Source organism: Mus caroli, unplaced genomic scaffold (assembly GCF_978045245.1).
Source record: "Mus caroli unplaced genomic scaffold, Mus_caroli_1 scaffold_13, whole genome shotgun sequence".
NCBI lineage: Eukaryota > Metazoa > Chordata > Mammalia > Rodentia > Muridae > Mus > Mus caroli.
This window is the reverse complement of record NW_028227268.1, coordinates 96890333-96912673: the sequence shown is the minus strand read 5'-3', so window position 1 is coordinate 96912673 and position 22341 is coordinate 96890333. Positions and strand designations below refer to the sequence as shown.

At 39.8% G+C, this 22341-nt stretch overlaps 1 protein-coding gene across 2 annotated transcripts in view; it reads right to left on the bottom strand.

Moving 5' to 3' along the window:
* Vrk2 (VRK serine/threonine kinase 2) overlaps positions 1-22341 on the bottom strand; it is a 131210-nt gene that overhangs the window by 57875 nt on the left and 50994 nt on the right. The window contains exons 6-7 of one of the 2 annotated variants that reach the window (XM_085829062.1): positions 6185-6317; positions 4854-4946 (exon numbers count right to left, since the gene is read on the bottom strand). In XM_085829062.1, coding sequence (XP_085685188.1) covers positions 4854-4946; positions 6185-6317 — 226 coding nt within the window. The remainder of the gene's footprint in view (positions 1-4853; positions 4947-6184; positions 6318-22341) is intronic. The other variant, XM_021177191.3, reaches the window with a different exon arrangement.

Here is a 22341-nt window from a genome sequence, read left to right as displayed (position 1 = left end):
TCAAGCATGGCAGTTCATCCCTGTGGCCTAGCATTCTGAATCTGGAGGTAGATGGATGAGGAGTTCAAGAACAGATTTGACTACATGAGCAAATTCAAGGCCAGTCAGAGCTACTTGAGCTTGTATCTTAAAAAATCCAAAAAGGTAAATCATAAGAAAATAAGACATGTAAATTATAGAGCAGCAAAAGAACTTTAACAGTTCAGATAAAAAACAAAACATATATTTCCCAGTGGAGAAGAAAAGCAAAACAAGTAAGGATTTCTTAAAAATGGATATAAACATTTAACTAAGCGTTTAGGTTTTAGAAAGGATGAGAGGAAGAATGACTAGATTCACACCCTGTCTTAGGGTTTCTACTGCTATGAAGAGACATCATGACTGCAGCAACTATTATAAAGAAAAGTATTTAACTGGGGCTGCCTTACAGATCAGAGGCTTAACTCATGATCATCATGGCAGGAAGCATGGTAGCATGCAGGCAGACATGGTGCTGGAGAAGTAGTTGAGAGTTTTATATCTGGATTGGTAGGCAGTATAAAGAGAATGTGAGATACTGGCCTGTCTTGAGCTTCTGAGACCTCAAAGTCTGCCTCCTGTGACACACTTCTTCCAGCAAGGCCACATCTCCTAATAGTACCACTCCCTATGGGCCTATAGGGACCATTTTTATTCAGACCACATGTCCCTACTGCACATAATAATCTTGAAGGATATAAATTTGGGGGATTTAAAAATATGGTATGAGCCTATGCTCCTCAAAAGAACCACAACTGAGTGAGCCCTACATGCACCCAGGGCTATCTGAACTACAGCACTGAGTAGGCAACTAGGAGTGGCCACAGAAGCTCAGGCAGAACCTCTAAAGCTGAAGATTCAGAGGGGAGAAAACTATGGAAGTCTGCCCAGGCACTCACTCCCTGAGGAAGGGCAGGAAATGCAACCACTCCCAGAACTCAAATACAAGTGATAAACCCTGTGAGAATTATCTAAAAAAACAGAACTGTCTGAACCTAGGCTAAAGTGTGACAATAAGCATCATAATGGACATGCTATCTCCAAGAGTTTAATATACATGTACAGGCCAACAGATAAAAAAAGACATACAATTCCAAAATCAAGAGAAGTTGTGATGGTTATACCAACAAAGCCAAAGACAGACTTTCAAATAAAGATAAAAATGGCAATTGATAAAAATAAAAATCCATATGCACCCAATACACACAAACAAAATCCAGATGAGGGTTTAAGAGAGAGAGGAATTCATGAGTTTCTAAGTTCTTCATAGTAAAGATACCAAAAACTGCAACAAAACTCAGCCAGTTTTACCTAACTGACATTCCTTAAACATTCTATCCCAAAGCACGTAGCAGGACATGTATTATTTTTTAAGAGTTTATGAAACATTCCAAAAATGGCCTTTATCTTTACAAATAAAGTAATTGTTAACAAATTTTAAAATACCAAAATCATAAAATGTAACTGTCTAATACAGAATTAAGATCCTGCTAACCTTCAGCAAGGACAGGAGAGATGGCTCAGTGGTAAAGAATACGTGTTGCTCTCTGAGAGGATGTTAGGGTCCATTCCCAGTACCCGCTGGTGGCTTGCAGCTGACCAGAACTCTAGTTCTAGGGATCCTGATAGCGTCTTTTGACCTCAGGCAGTACTAAGCACACAGGTGGGATGCAGACACACATGAAAAGCAAAATAGTCACACACACACATAAAATGAAAATAATATATCCTTTAGAAATTTTTCCAAGAAGGAAAGCAATCTATGCTAGAGGTGGGAGTGTTACCTCTATGGCAGAGGTGGGAGTGTTGGCTCAGCTGTTAAAAGCATGCACTGCACTTGCAGAGGACCTGAGTTCAGTTCTCAGCACCTGCATCAACAACATCTTTAAGTCCAGCTCTGGGGCACTGGACATCCTGTTGAGGCCTCTCCCGGCAACTGTACACACAGGTACATAGACACATATGTATACATATAATTTAAATAGGAGAATCAATGAAAGAAAAAGATTTTAAAACTCAAATATCTGAAAATTAAGCATAATCTCACATATGTCAATTCAGAAAATCAAACCTCAAGGAAAATAAGAAAATATTTTGAAGTTAATAAAAATAAAAACAAGTAAAGGGAGAATGGGGATGTTCATTCTGTCCAAGGTGATCCCACTGTATCAGCATAGCAGTGAATTCAAATACATCTACGCCCCAAACACAGGCAGAATCCTAACAGGTTTTCTGATAAAGCAGAAAAACTGACTCTATTGTATATGACACTCCAAAGGAGACAGATTAGCCAAAACCATTTTTTTTAAAACAAAAAAACAAACTTGGAAGATTCCCACTACCTAATTTTAACATTAACGTTGGAGTAATCAAGATAGTGTTATACTGGATGCCCTACCTATTTATCAACAACATCACTGAAAAGAACAAAGATGAGCTGCAGAAAATATCTGTCAAACAAACATCTGACAAATCTCTTTCCTACTCTCAAAATCTAAAGATGCTGTAGCTCATTCAGAAGACAAGTTGATTTAAAGATGAACATATTCACCAAGAAAACACATGCCTGACAAGCGAGCACATGGAGCTTGGTCAGCAGCAGCAGACGACTAAGGGAAATTTAAATGACAGATGCCTACCACCCATTAGAACAGCAGAAACTGAGGAAATGAATGGAACCAGAATACGAAGGAAATGTCACCATCAGGATTGCTGATCGAAATATCACAATGACAGTTCCCAAAGAACAGTCTGGCAGTTTCTACATCACATATACACCACCACATGACCTAGAGAGTCCACTTGCAGTTCTTTACCCTGAGATAGTAAAACAAGAGCCTGTATAAAAACTCCACATGCATCTTAGCTCGTGGCCATGCTGCTATCTGTAACTGACAAAACCAAATCAGGGCCTGGGGAGATGGTCAGCAGTTAAGAGTGCTAGCTGGTTTTCCCGAGGGTCCATGCTCAGTTCCCAGCACTCATGTTAGATAATAATAAAAATAAGTCCTAAATCCCCCCAAATGCCCAGCTCAGGTAGACAGACAGCGCAACAGTAGTGTTCAAGGAGAAACTTACAACCTGGTGACTGCAGAATGATCACAAGACTCTGAAGCATTTTGCTAAGTGACTGGAAACAGAACATATATCTGCCTATTTCAGATCTTTTCCATTGCTCTGTCTTGGAAGGAAGCTGCCTCCCTCTTTCATTTCCACACTTCTAGGTTTAGCACCGGTGACCTATTTTCCATTTGTCTCAAGGACAGAGCTGTCTCCTTCCACCTACCCTGCTTTCATTTTAATCACCACGCTGTGAAATTACGTGCTATTTTTTCTATTAATTTCTTATTGCTTGCTATTTTAAAAAATTTACTATAAACATCTTTCACGGCTACTCATCCATTACATATAGTATTAATTTACAGATATATTTAAAATTTTAATCTAGCAGTGTTTTCTGTAAAACCTTTTTCTTATTTGAAACATCCAGTACTCACAGAGTCCATTAAGCATTTAATGATAGTTTCCTAATACTTTTGTGTCATGATGGGTTTTTTAATTTAAATATATTAAGACAGTAGGTAATATTTACATATACTTATTGCTTAAGATTAAAGTAAATTTTAAGTTACTCAGTTACTTTTGCCATATTTTTATAACCACCTTTACTTGGAGAAATTTTGTTTAACGTAGATGAATTTTGAGCAATTAAGGTAAAACGAAGCAGTGAGTGTCCAGGCCCTGGACAGACAGACAGACAGACAGCCTTCAACTCCACACCCCTCAGTGAGACACTTGTTAGTATGGATAAAATGACAATGGCAGATGAGCATCACCCTAAGTCTATAGTGTTCAATGACAACAGGACTTGACAAAGAACTAATGACGTGTATACCCTGATGGATTCAGGAGGGTTTCGCTGTCTTAAAAACCCCAGGACCCCGACTGTTCACACCCCTTGCTCCCAACTCCAGGTCACTATCAAGTGTTTAATTGTGCTCATAGTCTAACACAGATGGTCAGGTACCTGACATTTACAGCTTTTACCCCTTGACTTTTTCATGTATTGTAATATTTTTAAGTTGTTCCATATCTTCATATAGTTTGGCAAGTATCTTTTCAGCACTGAATAAAACTCCTCTATAGAGACATGTCTATACCTCAACAGGAGGGCATTCGAGTTACTTCTAAGTATCGATAAGGTTGAATCATCTTATAGGCTTTTTATGTAGACATAAGTATTCAACTCATTTCCTTTAAGTGGAGGAAACATGGTTACTTAATATCATGATAGGAGATTTTTATAAAGCTAAGGAACTGAGACAAGTGGCATCTAAGATGCCCACACTGTTTTGTCATCTGTTCCTCTACATACATTTTATTAGCAAGTGGTATTGTCTTAACCACATCTCCAGAGATGCTATGATACTGGGGAGAAGGGATCTACCACAATGGAAAGTTCTTTTGGACATCCTTCTTTGCTCCAACTATAGGAAGTAAAAATGGAGCCCTGTGCAGTTATCTTTCTGCACACACCTATCTCTCCTCCTGGGACCAGATGCCATGGTACTTTATCTACATTTTATGAACTCAGCTTCCTGCTCAGCCATTTCTTCAATGTGTGCCCATTAGCAAGTGATTTAACCCTTCTGGCTCTCAGCTTCTTCATCCGAATTACTCATTAATCTGGTGCAAGGATTAAATCAGGTAAGCAAAGTAAGACAAATTGAAACATTCATCATATTAAGCCCCCATTTGTAAACTCTTGTGGGTTAAGAGTCGGCCATTGGCACTCCTAAACCCCTCACTAAAAGCAAATGTTCATTTTCTCTTACCCGGTCTGGATTTGTAAAACCCAACAGTAGATTTGCGGCTTTTATATCACCATGAACATACTCATTTTCATGTATATATTCCAGTACATCCAGCTGTGAAAAGAAGTAGATAAGACCAGTATCAGTGTTTTACACTACAATTATATGGTTTGTTGCTACACATGATTTCCCATAATTATTGATTATTCTAAAATATCATAATTTCTGGTTGCTCATTGTTAAATAAAATACTTGCCAACTGTGAGTGGCACCATTCCCTGGGATGAGATTCTTTACTGTATAAAGAGAAGCAAGAGAGTTGAGCACAGGCACGTATAACTATGCTTCTTGACTGTGGATGTAATGTAATGATCAGGGGCCCAAAATGCTGTTGTTTGTGATTTCACCATCATGAGAGACTATAACCTCAAATTATGAAACAAAGTAAATATTTTCTCTGTTAATTGGCTTTTCCCACGGTATTTTATCACAGTAATTAAAATAGTAACATAGACTGGGAATAAACAGCAATAAAAGGTACATGAAAATAGTCAAGAAATCTACGATAAAATAGTCATATAGTTCATTCATCAATCAATTATTATTATTATTCAAATCTTGAAGACCTCAGAACAAAATATTATGCTATGATCATTCTCCTGTGTAATACCTAAAAATTCTTGGGCATCATTAAAGCCCTAAAACCTTGCATGTCAAGTGTGTGTTTGGCTGGGTTGAGGGGAACATTCCATAAATATTTACTAGTTGAGTAGACAAATGAATGGAGAATAAAATTATTTTCCATAACACAACCTGGCATGAGCTGCTTCATTCTACTTATGATTGGAAGTAGGGGAAACCCAAGACTTAGATGTAAATAAGATAAATATGTGGCATTATTGACAAATGACTGTATGTTTGGTTCATTTGTGACTACACTGCTTCCTAGTGAACAAGGTACACCTGTGTGTTATTCACTGCAAGGACTAACAGTTGCCACTGTCTCAAACTTACACTTAAAATATTTTTAAATCCAACCAAAGCATATTTAGTTTGAAAAGTAGTCTATTTGGCCATAATTTGTGGTTACAATTATAACAGACAACAGAAAGGTTATGTTTAAAGCTCTACGGGCTTCTTCTGAGATGTGACACTAAACTGTCAGGGAAGACTGAGTCTGGTAGCAATAGTCAGCTACAGCATAGCCTGTCATTGGTAGAGTCCTTGCTTATCAAGTTCATGAAAATACTTCCTACTCTCTATAACTGACATTCCTAGACAAAAATCTTATTTTCTCATATTTCTATAAAGCAAAAATCAAGTAAGTCATCTGTGAGGCATCTCAAACTTACCATCCTGATGCCAAGTTGTAGGACGGTTAATTTTTTAAAACCACCATTCTGGTCCAGGAGTTTCTGTAAATCTATTCCAAGTCTTTCCATTACCATGAATCTATAACTGTGAGGAGATATCAAAAAAGAGACCCTTCTAAAATAATAATTCTGAAATTATCTATTAATGAACTTGAATAAAGAACAACACTAATACCTAATAGCCAAGGCGTCTAAGCAGCTGTACAGTGTGTGCACGGTGAGCTGTGTGCACAGTGAGCTGCATCTTCAGGGAAGCAGCTTAGTACTTCCTTTGTTCTCTTTCACTAGCGCTGAGCAGTTAATAGTGTCATAGATAATGGAGAGTGGAGTTTTAGGTTTTCTCTTCTGGTCCTCTATGGCAGCGCTAATTGCTCAGTACCAATCAATCCCCATGAGCCTTATCATGTGTCCTAAAAATGTCACTACCCATACAGAAAATGGGAACACTTCTTTATTTTTTTTAAATTTTTTAATTTTTTGCCTAATTAAAAAAAAAGTTGTATTTTACCCATTGTTATAAACATTTTATTTAGGGGACATATGTGGTGAGAATGAAAGTATGAGCCTGAGCCCTCTGCCTCAGGAGCAGGGAGCGCCATCTTGGTTCCGGGACTCCTCCTAACTTAGGAACTTAGTCTGCACAGGTGAGAGTGTGCACCACAGAGGCAGACAGCTTCTGGGACAGGCGGGAGCCACAGAGCCACTGAGGCAGCACCCTTTTGGGGCCGCAGACATCCGGCACCCTCCCAGCCTGAGGACAGTGGTCCCGCCCTGCACGGGAGCCCTCTGCCTCAGGAGCAGGGAGCACCATCTTGGATCCGGGACTCCACCAAACTTAGGAACTTAGTCTGCACAGGTGAGAGTGTGCACCACAGAAGCTAACAGCTTCTGTGACCTGCCAAAGCAACACAGCTTCTGGGAAAGGTCCTGTTTAGGGCCTTCTTCTTCGGCCAGGAGGAGGTCCAAACGCAAGATATCTGTGCACCTTCCCTGTAAGAGGAGAGCTTGACAGCAGAGAGTGCTCTAACCACTGAAACTCAGAGGAGAGAGCCTGTCTCCCAGGTCTGCTGATAGACGTTAATCAGAATCACCAGAAGAACAATCTCTAAACAGAGAAACTATAACAACTAACTCCAGAGATTACCAGATGGCGAAAGGTAAACTTAAGAATCTTACTAACAGAAACAAAGACCATTCACCATCATCAGAACCCAGCACTCCCACTTCGCCCAGTCCAGGGCACCCCAACACACCTGAAAAGCTAGACCTGGATTTAAAAGCATATCTCATGATGATAGTAGAGGACATCAAGAAGGACTTTAATAACTCACTTAAATCATTACAGGAGAACATTGCTAAAGAGTTACAAGTCCTTAAAGAAAAACAGGATAACACAATCAAACAGGTAGAAGTCCTTAAAGAAAAACAGGAAAAGACAACCAAACAGGTAGAAGTCCTTAAAGAAAAACAGAAAAACATATCAAAACAGGTGATGGAAATGAACAAAACCATACTAGTCCTAAAAAGGGAAGTAGACACAATAAAGAAAACCCAAAATGAGGCAACACTGGAGATAGAAACCCTAGGAAAGAAATCTGGAACCATAGATGCGAGCATCAGCAACAGAATACAAGAGATGGAAGAGAGAATCTCAAGTGCATAAGATTCCATAGAGAACATCGGCACAACAATCAAAGAAAATGGAAAATGCAAAAAGATCCTAACTCAAAACATCCATGAAATCCAAGACACAATGAGAAGACCAAACCTACGGATAATAGGAGTGGATGAGAATGAAGATTTTCAACTCAAAGGACCAGCAAACATCTTCAACAAAATTATAGAAGAAAAAACTTCCCAAATCTAAAGAAAGAGATGCCCATGAACATACAAGAAGCCTACAGAACTCCAAATAGACTGGACCAGAAAAGAAATACCTCCCGACACATAATAATCAGAACAACAAATGCTCTAAATAAAGATAGAATACTAAAAGCAGTAAGAGAAAAAGGCCAAGTAACATATAAAGGCAAGCCTATCAGAATTACACCAGATTTTTCACCAGAGACTATGAAAGCCAGAAGATCCTGGACAGATGTTATACAGACACTAAAAGAACACAAATTCCAGCCCAGGCTACTATACCCAGCCAAACTCTCAATTAACTTAGATGGAGAAACCAAAGTATTCCACGACGAAACCAAATTCACACATTATCTTTCCACGAATCCAGCCCTTCAAAGGATAATAACAGAAAAAAACCAATACAAGGACAGGAACATCACCCTAGAAACAACAAGAAGGTAATCCCTCAACAAACCTAAAAGAAGACAGCCACAAGAACAGAATGCCAACTTTAACAACAAAAATAACAGGAAACAACAATTACTTTTCCTTAATATCTCTTAATATCAATGGACTCAACTACCCAATAAAAAGACATAGACTAAAAAACTGGCTACACAAACAAGACCCAACATTTTGCTGCTTACAGGAAATTCATCTTAGAGAAAAAGATAGACACTACCTCAGAATGAAAGGCTGGAAAACAATTTTCCAAGCAAATGGTAGGAAGAAACAAGCTGGAGTAGCCATTCTAATATCTGATAAGATTGACTTCCAACCCAAAGTCATCAAAAAAGACAGGGAGGGGCACTTCATACTTATCAAAGGTAAAATCCTCCAAGAGGAACTATCAATTCTGAATATCTATGCTCCAAATACAAAGGCAGCCACATTCATTAAAGAAACTTTAGTAAATCTCAAAGCACACATTGCACCTCACACAATAATAGTGGGAGACTTCAACACACCACTTTCACCAATGGACAGATCATGGAAAGAGAAACTAAACATGGACACAGTGAAACTAACAGAAGTTATGAATCAAATGGATCTGGCAGATATCTACAGAACATTCTATCCTAAAACAAAAGGATATACCTTCTTCTCAGCACCTCATGGTACCTTCTCCAAAATTGACCACAAAATTGGTCACAAAACAGGCCTCAACAGATACAAAAATATTGAATTGTCCCATGCATCCTATCAGATCACCATGGACTAAGGCTGATCTTCAATAACAAAATAAACAATAGAAAGCCAACCTTCACGTGGAAACTGAACAAGACTCTTCTCAATGATACCTTGGTCAAGGAAGGAATAAAGAAAGAAATTAAGGACTTTTTAGAGTTCAACGAAAATGAAGCCACAACATACCCAAACTTATGGGACGCAATGAAAGCATTTCTAAGAGGAAAACTCATAGCTCTGAGTGCCTCCAAAAAGAAACTAGAGAGAGCACACATTAGCATCTTGACAACACACCTAAAAGCACTACAAAAAAAGGAAGCAATTTCACCCAAGAGGAGTAGACGGCAGGAAATAATCAAACTCAGGGGCAAAATCAACCAAGTGGAAACAAGAAGAACTATTCAAAGAATCAACCAATCAAGGAGCTGGTTCTTTGAGAAAATCAACAAGATAGATAAACCCTTAGCCAGACTCACTAGAGGGCACAGGGAAAGCATTCTAATTAACAAATTCAGAAATGAAAAAGGAGACATAACAACAGATCCTGAAGAAATCCAAAACACCATCAGATCCTTCTACAAAAGGCTATACTCAACAAAACTGGAGAAACTGGATGAAATGGAAAAGGTTCTAGACAGATACCAGGTACCAAAGTTGAATCAAGATCAGGTTAATGATCTAAACAGCCCTATATCCCCCGAAGAAATAGAAGCAGGCATTAATAGTTTCCCAACCAAAAAGAGCCCAGGACCAGATGGGTTTAGTGCAGAGTTCTATCAGACCTTCAAAGAAGATCTAATCCCAGTTCTTCACAAACTATTCCACAAAATAGAAACAGAAGGTACTCTACCCAACTCATTCTATGAAGCCACAATTACTCTGATACCTAAACCACAAAAAGACCCAACAAAGATAGAAAGCTTCAGACCAATATCCCTTATGAATATTGATGCAAAAATCCTCAATAAAGTTCTTGCTAACCGAATCCAAGAATACATCAAAACAATCATCCATCCTGACCAAGTAGGTATCATCCCAGGGATGCATGGATGGTTAAATATAGGGAAATCCATCAACGTAATCCAGTATATAAACAAACTCAAAGACAAAAACCACATGATCATCTCCTTAGATTCGGAAAAAGCATTTGACAAGATCCAACACCCATTCATGATAAAAGTCTTGGAATGATCAGGAATTCAAGGCCCATACCTAAACATGATAAAAGCAATCTACAGCAATCCAGTAGCCAACATCAAAGTAAATGGTGAGAAGCTTGAAGCAATCCCTCTAAAATCAGGGACTAGACAAGGCTGTCCACTTTCTCCATACCTATTCAACATTGTACTTGAAGTCCTAGCCAGAGCAATTCGACAACAAAAGGAGATGAAAGGGATACAAATTGGAAAAGATGAAGTCAAAATATCACTTTTTGCACATGATATGATAGTATATATAAGTGACCCTAAAAATTCCACCAGAGAACTCCTAAACCTGATAAACAGCTTTGGTGAAGTAGCTGGATATAAAATTAACTCAAACAAGTCAATGGCCTTTCTCTACACAAAGAATAAACAGGCTGAGAAAGAACTTAGGGAAACAACACCCTTCTCAATAGTCACAAATAATATAAAATACCTTGGCGTGACTCTACTAAGGAAGTGAAAGATCTGTATGATAAGAACTTCAAGTCTCTGAAGAAAGAAATTAAAGAAGATCTCAGAAGATGGAAAGATCTCCCATGCTCATGGATTGGCATGATCAACATTGTAAAAGTGGCTATCTTGCCAAAAGCAATCTACAGATTCAATGCAATCCCCATCAAAATTCCAACTCAATTCTTCAACAAATTAGAAAGTGCAATCTGCAAATTCATCTGGAATAACAAAAAACCTAGGATAGCAAAAACTCTTCTCAAGGATAAAAGAACCTCTGGTGGAATCACCATGCCGGACCTAAAGCTCTACTACAGAGCAATTGTGATAAAAACTGCATGGTACTGGTATACTGACAGACAAGTAGACCAATGGAATAGAATTGAAGACCCAGAAATGAACCCACACACCTATGGTCACTTGATCTTCGAAAAGGGAGCTAAAACATCCAGTGGAAGAAAGACAGCATTTTCAACAAATGCTGATGGCACAACTGGTTGTTATCATGTAGAAGAATGCGAATCGATACATTCCTATCTCCTTGTACTAAGGTCATGTCTAAGTGGATCAAGGAACTTCACATAAAACCAGAGACACTGAAACTTATAGAGGAGAAAGTGGGGAAAAGCCTTGAAGATATGGGCACAGGGGAAATATTCTTGAATAGAACAGCAATGGCTTGTGCTGTAAGATCGATGATTGACAAGTGGGACCTCATGAAACTGCAAAGCTTCTGCAAGACAAAAGACACCATCAATAAGACAAAAAACCACCAACAGATTGGGAAAGGATCTTTACCTATCCTAAATCAGATAAGGGACTAATATACAATATATATAAAGAACTCAAGAAGGTGGACTCCAGAAAATCAAATAACCCCATTAAAAAATGGGGCTCAGAACTGAACAAAGAATTCTCACCTGAGGAATACCGAATGGCAGAGAAGCACCTGAAGAAATGTTCAACATCCTTAATCATCAGGGAAATGCAATTCAAAACAACCCTGAGATTCCACCTCACACAAGTCAGAATGGCTAAGATCAAACATTTAGGTGACAGCAGATGCTGGCGAGGGTGTGGAGAAAGAGGAACACTCCTCCATTGTTGGTGAGATTGCAAGCTTGTACAACCACTCTGGAAATCAGTCTGGCGGTTCTTCAGAAAATTGGACATAGTACTACTAGAGGATCCAGTAATACCTCTCCTGGGCATATATCCAGAAGATGTCCCAACCGGTAAGAAGGACACATGCTCCACTATGTTCATAGCAGCCTTATTTATAATAGCCAGAAGCTGGAAAGAACCCAGATGCCCCTCAACAGAGGTATGGATACAGAAATTATGGTACATTTACACAATGGAGTACTACTCAGCTATTAGAAAGAATGAATTTATGAAATTCCTAGCCAATTGGATGGACCTGGAGGGCATCATCTTGATTGAGGTAACACAATCACAAAGGAACTCACACAATATGTATTCACTGATAAGTGGATATTAGCCCAAAACTTAGGATACCCAAGATATAAGATACAATTTGCTAAACGCATGAAACTCAAGAAGAATGAAGACCAAAGTGTGGACACTATGCCCCTTCTTAGAATTGGGAACCAAACACCCATGGAAGGAGTTACAGAGACAAAGTTTGGAGCTGTGATGAAAGGATGGACCATCTACAGACTGTCATATCCAGGGATCCATCCCATAATCAGCTTCCAAACGCTGACACCATTGCATACACTAGCAAGATTTTACTGAAAGGACCCATATATAGCTGTCTCTTGTGAGACTATGCCGGGGCCTAGCAAACACAGAAGTGGATGCTCACAGTCAGCTATTGGATGGATCACGGGGCCCCCAATGGAGGAGCTAGAGAAAGGACCCAAGGAACTAAAGGGATCTGCAACCCTATAGGTGGAAGAACATTATGAACTAACTAGTATCCCGGAGCTCTTGACTCTAGCTGCATCTGTACCAAAAGATGGCCTAGTCGGCCATCACTGGAAAGAGGCCCATTGGTCATGCAAACTTTATATGCCCCAATACAGGGGAATGGCAGAGCCAAAAGAATGGGAATGGTTGGGTAGGGAAGTGGGGGGGGGGGTATGGGGGACTTTTGGGATAGCATTGGAAATGTAATTGAGAAAAATACGTAATAAAAATATTAAAAATTTAAAAAAAATTTAATTATGACAAATAATAAAACACACAAGTTACTATCTTAAAAAAAAAAAAGAAAGAAAGTATGAGCCTATAGGCATAAAGGATAGAAGTTGATTATTCCACAGTGCTGAAGCTGGAGGCACCTGTGGAGCATCCACATGGCTGCTGCATGGGTCCTGGAATCTGAACTTGGTTACTCGGAGGTGTGCAGCTGTACCTGGTACAGCTCCATCGACCTCTCCATCCCCAGCTATATTTGTTGTAACTTCCCATCTTTCTTTTCTGTTCAATAGTCTCCTTTTGTCATTTCCCCTTTCTAGCACACCAACTCACATTCTACATCTGCAATTAGAGAAATATACACACATCTCTTTAGGAAGTTTTGTTTTATAAAACATGATATTATCATGGAAGTTTTCATCATCCCTTCATTATACTGTCTCCATACAGAGTTATACGTTTCTGATGGTACTTGCATGTTATACTTTGTCTCATTCAATCTCCTCTTCCACTGCCCTTACCAACCACCCTGCAGCTTTCAGACATTGTCCCTCTGGCTTCCCATACATTCTATTATCTTATCCCTTATCCTCCTTCCCCCCTTTCCCCTTTTCATGTCTTCCCAACTTCTCATAACCCCCTCTTTTTACACACACACACACACACACACTCGCACGTGCACACACACCACACCATGTATATATAAAGAAGTATCTGGGTTTCTCAGATGAGATAAAACATAAAGAAATTGTTTGAATCTGGTGTAGCTTATTTCTCTTAGTGAATATTCTATAGTTCTACCCATTTCCTATAAATGTCATGATTTCATTTTCCTTATGGCTGAATAAGATTTTATTGCATATTTTCATTATCTATCTGTTGATTGTGCATCTAGGTAGATTCCATTTCCACATATTGTGAACAGTGCAATAATCAACATAGCTATATGTGGGGCAGTGGGCTGGGCACAGACAGCCTGGTCTCCTGTTGAACATAAGTCTTGAACCCCGGGGAGATCCAATGGGTGGTAATTCCCACCTACGTGGGATGGAAGGTGTTTGATCATGTCTCCTGGACCCCTGGCTCCTGTCTAAGTTACTGCCCCCACACCCCCCCACAGGAGAAGGGTGTGACTATCAGTCACACAGACAATGTCCCAAGCTCCTGGCATTCTGGCTAGACTCCATCCCCACAGTTACCTGACTACAGCCAGGTGTGCGCCTCCCCACAGTTACCTGATAGCCCAGCCCCCGACAAAAGGGGCTGCTTGGCCCCTCCTCGCTCTCTTTAAGCTCTCACCTTTCTTACTCTCTAGCTCTCCTTATCTCTCTTTCCCTTCCCCCCTCTCTCCACGTGGCCATGGATAGTCTCTCTCTCTCTCTCTCTCTCTCATTCTCTCTCTCTCTCTCTCTCTCTCTCTCTCTCTCTCTCTCTCTCTCTCTCTCTCTCTATCTCTATCTCTCTCTTCTCTCTTTCTCTGCCTTTCTACAATAAAGCTCTAAAACCATAGACTGTCTCTGCTCATCAAGAACCACCATGCTTGAACAATGGAATAGGCTTTCCCCTAACGTCCCGCCAGACGGCCTTGGCCTTCCTACGCTCCAGCCACAGACCGGACCAAAGACTCTTGCCCATGTGGGAACCACCCAGTGCCCCCCACCTCCCCCTACCCTGTCCTCCCTTTGGCCATAGGGCTGACCATGCTGTCCCTGGGGCCCCCATTCTGTTCCCAGCTCTTCAGCAGTGTCCAGAGATGTCTGGGATGCCCAAGGCTGAGAACGTGGTATGTAGGACTGCCCCTTGTTCACCACCCGCTGAGCTGAGGTCCAGTGACTTCACACATCTAGGCACCCAATGGGGCAGTGTGGAAAGCATGAGGCAGTCCTTCCACATCTGCCTGCCCAGAGCACCGGAACTCTGGTGGGATGCGGGTTTTCCCCCACTCCCTTTATCCCCTCTGTGCCCCCTGCCTGGACCCCCAGCTCACTGCCCCACAGCTAAATAAATGTCTCTATGGTATGTTGACGAAATCCTGTCAAACAAACCTCCAGGAGTGACTGTGTTGAATTACACAGTCATATTCTATTTTCAGTTTTTTGAAACCCACAGTGATTATATATATTAGATATAGATATATATGTGTGTGTGCATATATATATATGATATTTTCTATATTTACATATATTTACATTTCAAATGTTATCCCCTTTCCTGGTTTCCCTCCCCTCAGGAACCCTCTATCCAATTCAATCCCATTGACCCCCCTACTTCTATGAGGGTGGTGTTCCTCTACCTACCCATACACCCCCACCTCCCCATTCTCAATTCCCCTACACTGGGGCATCTATGCCTTCATAGGACCAAAGGTCTCTCCTCCCATTTATGCCTGACAAGGCTATCCTCTGCTACATATGCACCTAGAGCCATGTGTACTCCTTGGTTGTTGGCTTAGTCCCTGGGAGCTCTGGGGATTCTGGTTGGTTGATATTGTTGTTCTTCCTATGGGGTTACAAACCCCTTCAGCTTCTTTGGTTCTTTCTCTAACTCCTACATTGAGGATTCCACACTCAATGCAACGGTTGGCTGTGAGCATCTGCCTCTGTATTTGTAAGGCTCTGGCAAGGCCTCTTAGGAGACAGCTATATATTGACCTTATTAGTTTACATACTACCATCAGTGCATGAAGATTGCTCTTTCCCAACATACTTGCTAGGGCTTGTCATTTGGATTTTTTTGTTTGTTTGTTTTGTTTTGCTTTTAATAATAACTACTCATGAGATATAGTCGCAAATACTTTTTCTCTTAAGATTTGTTTTTGCTTACCTATGATTGTGTGTGTGCTGTGTGTATGTGTACATGTTTGTGTTTCTGTAAGTGTGTGCTACATATGTATCAATGCTTACAGAGGCCAGCAAAGATAGTCAGGTTTCATAGAGGTAGTGTTTTGGCAGTACTGAGCCCCTTCCAAAGTGGGTGCTAGGAAGTGAACTTCATTCTTCCACCAGGGCAACAAGCATTCTTAACCGTGGTCCATCTCTCCAGCCATCTTGAGCTAGTCTTAATTTGTATTTCCTGATGGCTGACAATATTTAACACTATTTCAAACTGGCCATTTTTACTTCTCCCTTTCAAAACCTAATCATTGAGTTCATTAGTCTACTTAGACATTCAATGATTTAGTACTTTTGCTGTTTCATCTCTGCAGCTCTCAATATATTTCATGTAACAATTGTTTATTTACTGAGGAGTTGACAAAGATGTTTTCCTATCATAAGGCCTGTCTATTGATGAAGATGATTCCTTTGAGACTGTTTAATTTCATGAAACCCCTGCAATGGTTTGAATGATAAAGTCTCTGGCATTTGAATTTTGTCCCCAGTTAGTGGTACGGTTTGGGAGCAGTTTAGAAGCGAACTTCTGGGTGAAGTATGTCACTAAGGGTGTGCTTTGAGAAAGAAAGCCTCCAGCCTTCGATCTCTCTGATTTCCTTCTCTCTGATGCTTTGTGCTTATGGTTCAAGATGTGGGCTCTAAGCTTCCTGCTCCACTGCCATCACCATGCCTGATGCTTACTATCATATTATCATGCTGTCCTGCCATTATGGACTCTAGCCCTCCAGAACCATAAGTAAAAATAGTCTTTCAACTATAAATTGCTCTGATAATAATGTTTTATCACAGCAACAGAAAATAAACTAATATAACCTTTCCAGTCAACTTAGGAAATCTCTGTGAGTTATTGGAGTCCTAGCCTATGCCTCTGCTTTGGAATATTTGCTCCAACAGTTCAGGGTCTTTGGTCTTAAATTAAGGCCTTGATGTATTTCAGATTGATTTTTATGCACAATGACATACACAGACGTTCTCAACCTGTAGGTTGTAACATTTTGAGGGAGAGGGGGTGTCAATCAACCATTTCACAGGGGTCACATATCAGGTATCCTACACATCAGATAGTTACATGATAATTCATAACAGAAGCAAAATGACAAGTATGAAATAGCAACAAGAATGATTTTAAGGTTGGGGATTACCACAACATGAGGAACTATATTAAAATGTCAGGTTTTTACAAGTGTGGATAGCCAGCAATCCCAGAACCACTGACAAGCAGGCATTTTCCCAGTGTGTCTTTTTGATACTTAAGTTAGGAAGGGTATCTGTGTGTATGTTTAATTCTGGCTTCTGCTCTAGTTCACAGGTCTATAAGTCTCTTTCTGTGCCAGTGCCTCACCTTTCATTGTCACTGATCATAGGACAGTTTGTGATCAAGTATTCTGATACCACTAGCATTTTCTGCTTGGAACTGCTTTGTTTGTTTGGGTGTTTTGTGGCCCCATGTGTATTTTAAAGTTTTTCTTTTTTCCTAGTTCTAATTTTAAAGATGTACTTTAACTTTGATGGGGGCGGGGGTACTGAACCTACATATCATATTTAGTGATATAACCATTTCCACCACACTAATTCTGCCAATCCATGCACATGCAAGTTGTTCAATTCTTTTACTGTCTCCTCCTATTTCTTTATTCAGTCCCTGACCATTTTCACTGTAGAGGTATTTCTCCTCCACAAGTAGATTTGTTCCTAGAATTCTTAAAAGAGTTATTTAAATATGAGCCCCCTCTTATCCACATTTTTTTCTCAGCAACGAGTACTTAAGTTGCTGTTTGTTCAGTTGGTTTACTAAGACCACATTAGTAGGATTATTCAGTCCTACTGTCATGCTGAAGTGCTCATCAGACCTAAGTGTTTTCTAGTGGAGACTTTTCTATTTCTTTTTTTTTTTCTTTAATTTTCTTATTAGATATTTTCATCATTTACATTTCAAATGCTATCCCAAAAGTCCCCTATACCCTCCCTCTGCCCTGCTCCCCTATTCACTCACTCCCACTTCTTGGCCCTGGCTTTCCCCTGTACTGGGGCATATAAAGTTTGCAAGACCAAGGGGCCTCTCTTCCCAGTGATGGAGGACTAGACGACTTTTCTATTTCTTATATACAGAATCTAGTAGGCTTTAAATTGGGATGGCTTCAAGTTTTCTTTTTCTATTTCCTGTTACATGTTTCTCTTTTATTTTCAAGTATTATGTTAATAAGGACAGAGAGTAGAGACCCTTGTCTTTCTGGATTTAGAGAAATAATTTCAGTTGCCTGCTAATTTGTATAATGTTGTCAGTAGTGACTTACATATAGCATATAGCATTTATTGCACTGAAGCATGTTACTGTCTTTATTTTTTTCAGAGCATTTTCCATGAAGTGATGCTGAATATAATCAAGGGTATTTTTTATCCTGATTAAGATGATCATGTGATGAGCTGTACAGATGGCTCAGTCAGTGGTTAAGAGCACTGACTGCTTTTCCAAAGGTCCTGAGTTCAATTCCCAGCAACCACATGATGGCTCACAACCATCTGTAATGGGATCCAATGTCCTCTTCTGGTGTGTCTGAAGACAGATACAGTGTACTCATATACATTAAATAAATAAATAAATAAATAAATATTTTTAAAAAAGGATTATCATGTGATTTCTTAATGATTACAGATTCCCTAGAGTCCTACTTACATGTGTATTAAAACTTACTGATGTCCATATTGGGCAAACCATTCATCCTTGGAATAAAATCAACTTGGTCATAGTGTAAGATCACTTTAATGTATTCTTAAATTTGATAAAAATTTCACTGAGAAATTTTATATCTATGATCACTAAAGAAATTGGTATTTTTTCCATCACTCTCCCATTATATCCTTTCCAGTATGATAGCTTTACAGAATGAGTTTAACAGTGCCCTTCCCAGCTGGTAGCTGTTTTCTCTTTCCCTTCCTACCACTCTCTCTTTCAGATTTGCAAGCTTAAACATCTGGTAGAAGCCAAAAGTGAATCCATCTAGTTCTGGGACTTTCTTTCTAGGCAGACTTTTTTTTTTTTTTTAATCACTGCATCAATCATTCTATTTAAAAAGAAAAGAAAAAAAGAAAAAGAAAAGGAGGAGGGGAGGAGTAGAAAAAGAAAAAGAAGGAAAAGGAAGATGAGGGGAAGGGGAGGAAGAGAAGGAGAAGTAGTAATAATAGTTGTTGTTCTTGTTGTTTCATGGGCTGGAGGGATGGTTTAGCAGTTAAGAACACAGATTGCTCATCCAGGAAACTTTGGTTCAGGTTCAAACACCAACATGGGAGATCCACAATTATCCATAACACCAGTTCCAGGGCATCTAACACACTTTCCTGGTCTCTCCAGGTACTGTATGCATGCGTTATGTTGCATATACATACACACAAGCAGAGCACACAAACATATTTTCAAATTATCCCCTGATGATGCTTGATGAATTATTCCATCTGTTAATATGTACTGTTCCTCTTAATTTTGGTTTTGTTTGGAATAAAATCATAAGCATAAAAATAATTTCAACAGCTGCTCCAAGCTTCCATACACTTTCTAGATTGACTTTCCTCCACTGATTCTCAATCGTGGATGTCTTTACTAGTGAGGGGTGTTTCTCAGAGATGAACAGCAGTTCAGTCTGATTTTTTAATCTATTTAGTCAATGGTTTATTAGTAACTCTGAGGTCAACTGTTTGTAAGATTGTTACTGAGATATGTTTAAAAACTCCTGTAATTTTTCTTGGTTGTTTCTGTGTTGTTATTATTTATCCTTTTCTTTCTTCACCTTTAATGCTAGAGGTATATAACCAAAGGACACTCCATCCTATCACAAAGACATTTGCTTAACTATGTTCATAGAGGCATTACTCATAATAGACGGAAACTGAAAACAAGCTGGATGTCCCTCAACTGAAGAATGCATTAAAAAAAGACGTCGTAAAATTTGCAAATGGATAAAACTAAGAAGAAAATGATCCTTAGTGAGGTAACTCAGACCCAGAAAGACAAACATGGTATGAACTCACTTATAAGTGGATACTAGCAATTAAATAAATGATAATCATTCTACAATCCACAACCTAGAGAGGTTCGGTACAGAGGAAGGTACCAAGGAGGACACATGGATCTTCCTGAGAGGGGAAAATAGGTAGGAAAATAGGGCTTTTTAGGTAGACTGGAGCCAGGGTCGGGGCAGAGTGGAGTCAAGAAGAGAAAAATCAGGTGGTAAAGGGAAATAAAGATGGGTTGAGGGGTGGAATGAGCATAGAGACAGTTACTATATGGCTGAGGTGAATACTGTCATCCATCTCAGACTCCCTAGGTTGTAACCCCGTGGCTGGCTAATGACCTAGCTGGTGAGTACAGCCTACCCATCAAATGAAGAACATTTGAGGAGCATGAGGAACAGTATAGAAGCTTAGTACAGTGTAAACTTCCTACCATACACAAAGGTGATCCTAATGAAGTCTCAAAATATTGAGGGAGACAGAACTGGCCATCTCTTGCATCCAAATGAAGCCTCCAGTGCAAGAACGGGGTTTCATTCAATTAAGTCATTGGCCAAAGGTATCTTGAGAAAATCCAGGTGTTGCCAAGACAATAGGTTGCTTTACACAAACTGAGTGCAAGACCCCACTGTTGAAGACAACACACATACAATTCACTGAACACGGAAAGGCTGAGGTGGTGCCAACATAAAACCTTCACTACATGATCTAGTGTCTACGACATAGAAAGATACCCTGCAGGATACCAGAAGAGAAAAGTAACACCAACCTAACCATAAAACCTTTGATCTACAATCTATCCTACCTGCAAAATATACTAGGGCAATAGGGGCACAAACCTTTTCATAGCAAGCAACAAACTGATGTCCAATTTGACTTAAAGCCCTTTCCATGAGATACAACTCAAATCAAACACTGCTTGAGTGATCAAGAACCAGAGTCTAGAAAGCTCAAGACCTAAGGTAAAACAAAGTACTGCTAATCTTAAAAAAAAGGGGGGGGGGAGCTCCTAATGACATTGTGCTATATTCATAGACTAATGCCTTCTTAAGCCATCATCAGAGAGGCTTCCTCCTGCAGCAGATGAGAACGAATAGAAATCCTCAGCACGAAATTACACAGAGAGATTTGGAAACACAGAGCTATAAAGGGGATATTTTCCCCTCAGAGTTCAGCAAACCCCCTGGCAAAGGAAGCAGGGGGAGTGGGGAAGACAGAGGGGGTGGAGAACAGCAGAACAACAAAGTCCTCTGAATTAATTGAACAATATGAATTCATATGAACTCACAGAGACTTGCAGCAAGCACAGGGATCTGAACCAGGCCCTCTGTGTATATATACTACAGATTTCAGTTTAGTACCTTAATGGGATTCCTGCATGTGTAAATGAGTAGATCTCTGATTTTTATGCTTTCTCTAAAGGTTCTTTTATTTTTATGTTATCTTGGCTTGTCCAACTTCTACCTGATAGTTTTCATTTTACCTTATAGTTGATTATGTTTTGTTGCTATTTCCAAGAAGCCAGATCTTTTGTAATGAGAGATAGAAATGGAGTAAATCCAGATGTGAGAGGAGGTGAAGAGCAACTGGGAAGAGTAAAGAGAGGAAAACTATATTCAGTTTAGTAATAACTAGAAGGACAAGAAGGAGAAGGAGGAGGAGGAAGAGGAGAAAGAGAAGGAGGAGGAGAAAGAGAAGGAGGAGAAGGAGGAGGAAGAGGATGAAGAGGAGAAGGAGGGGGAGAAGAAGGAAGAGGAAGTGGAAGAGAAAGAAGAGGAGAAGGAGGAGGAGGAGAGGGAAGAAGAGGAAGAGGAGAAGGAGGAGGAGAAGAAGGAGGAGGAGGAGGAGAGGATGAAGAGGAGAAGGAGGAGGAGGAAGAGGAAAAGGAGGAGGAGATGATGACAACAACCTGCATTCACACTGTAAAGACATCTCAAGTACCAATTTTAATCACTACTATACTGGACACTGCTGTGCATGGTCACTACTGTACAGAGTGGGCTCTACAGTAGTGATCACAGGTAGGAGTTTCAGAAGTGATTTACCTACTGAACTCAGGCTCAGGTTAATATCAGTTGATAAATCTGCTCTCAGCCCTCAAGGGCAAGGCTAACTTTGCCTATTTACTTCAAAGCTTGAACCAACTCTTCCCTCCTCCAACCTGTATACTTTGATGGCCTTCATCCCTCTGACTTTGCAGGTTTTTTCTTAAGGATGACACTGACACTGAGGCTGGAGCAGGTTAAATTTAGATTCATTGGTTTTCAATTACTCCTCCAGAGTATCTCAATTTTAAACAACAATTTTTTGTTTTTTGTTGTTTTTTTTTTTCTCAAGATGATTCCTGCTACAAGCCAGTAAATCACACTGAGTGTCAAATGGATTTTTT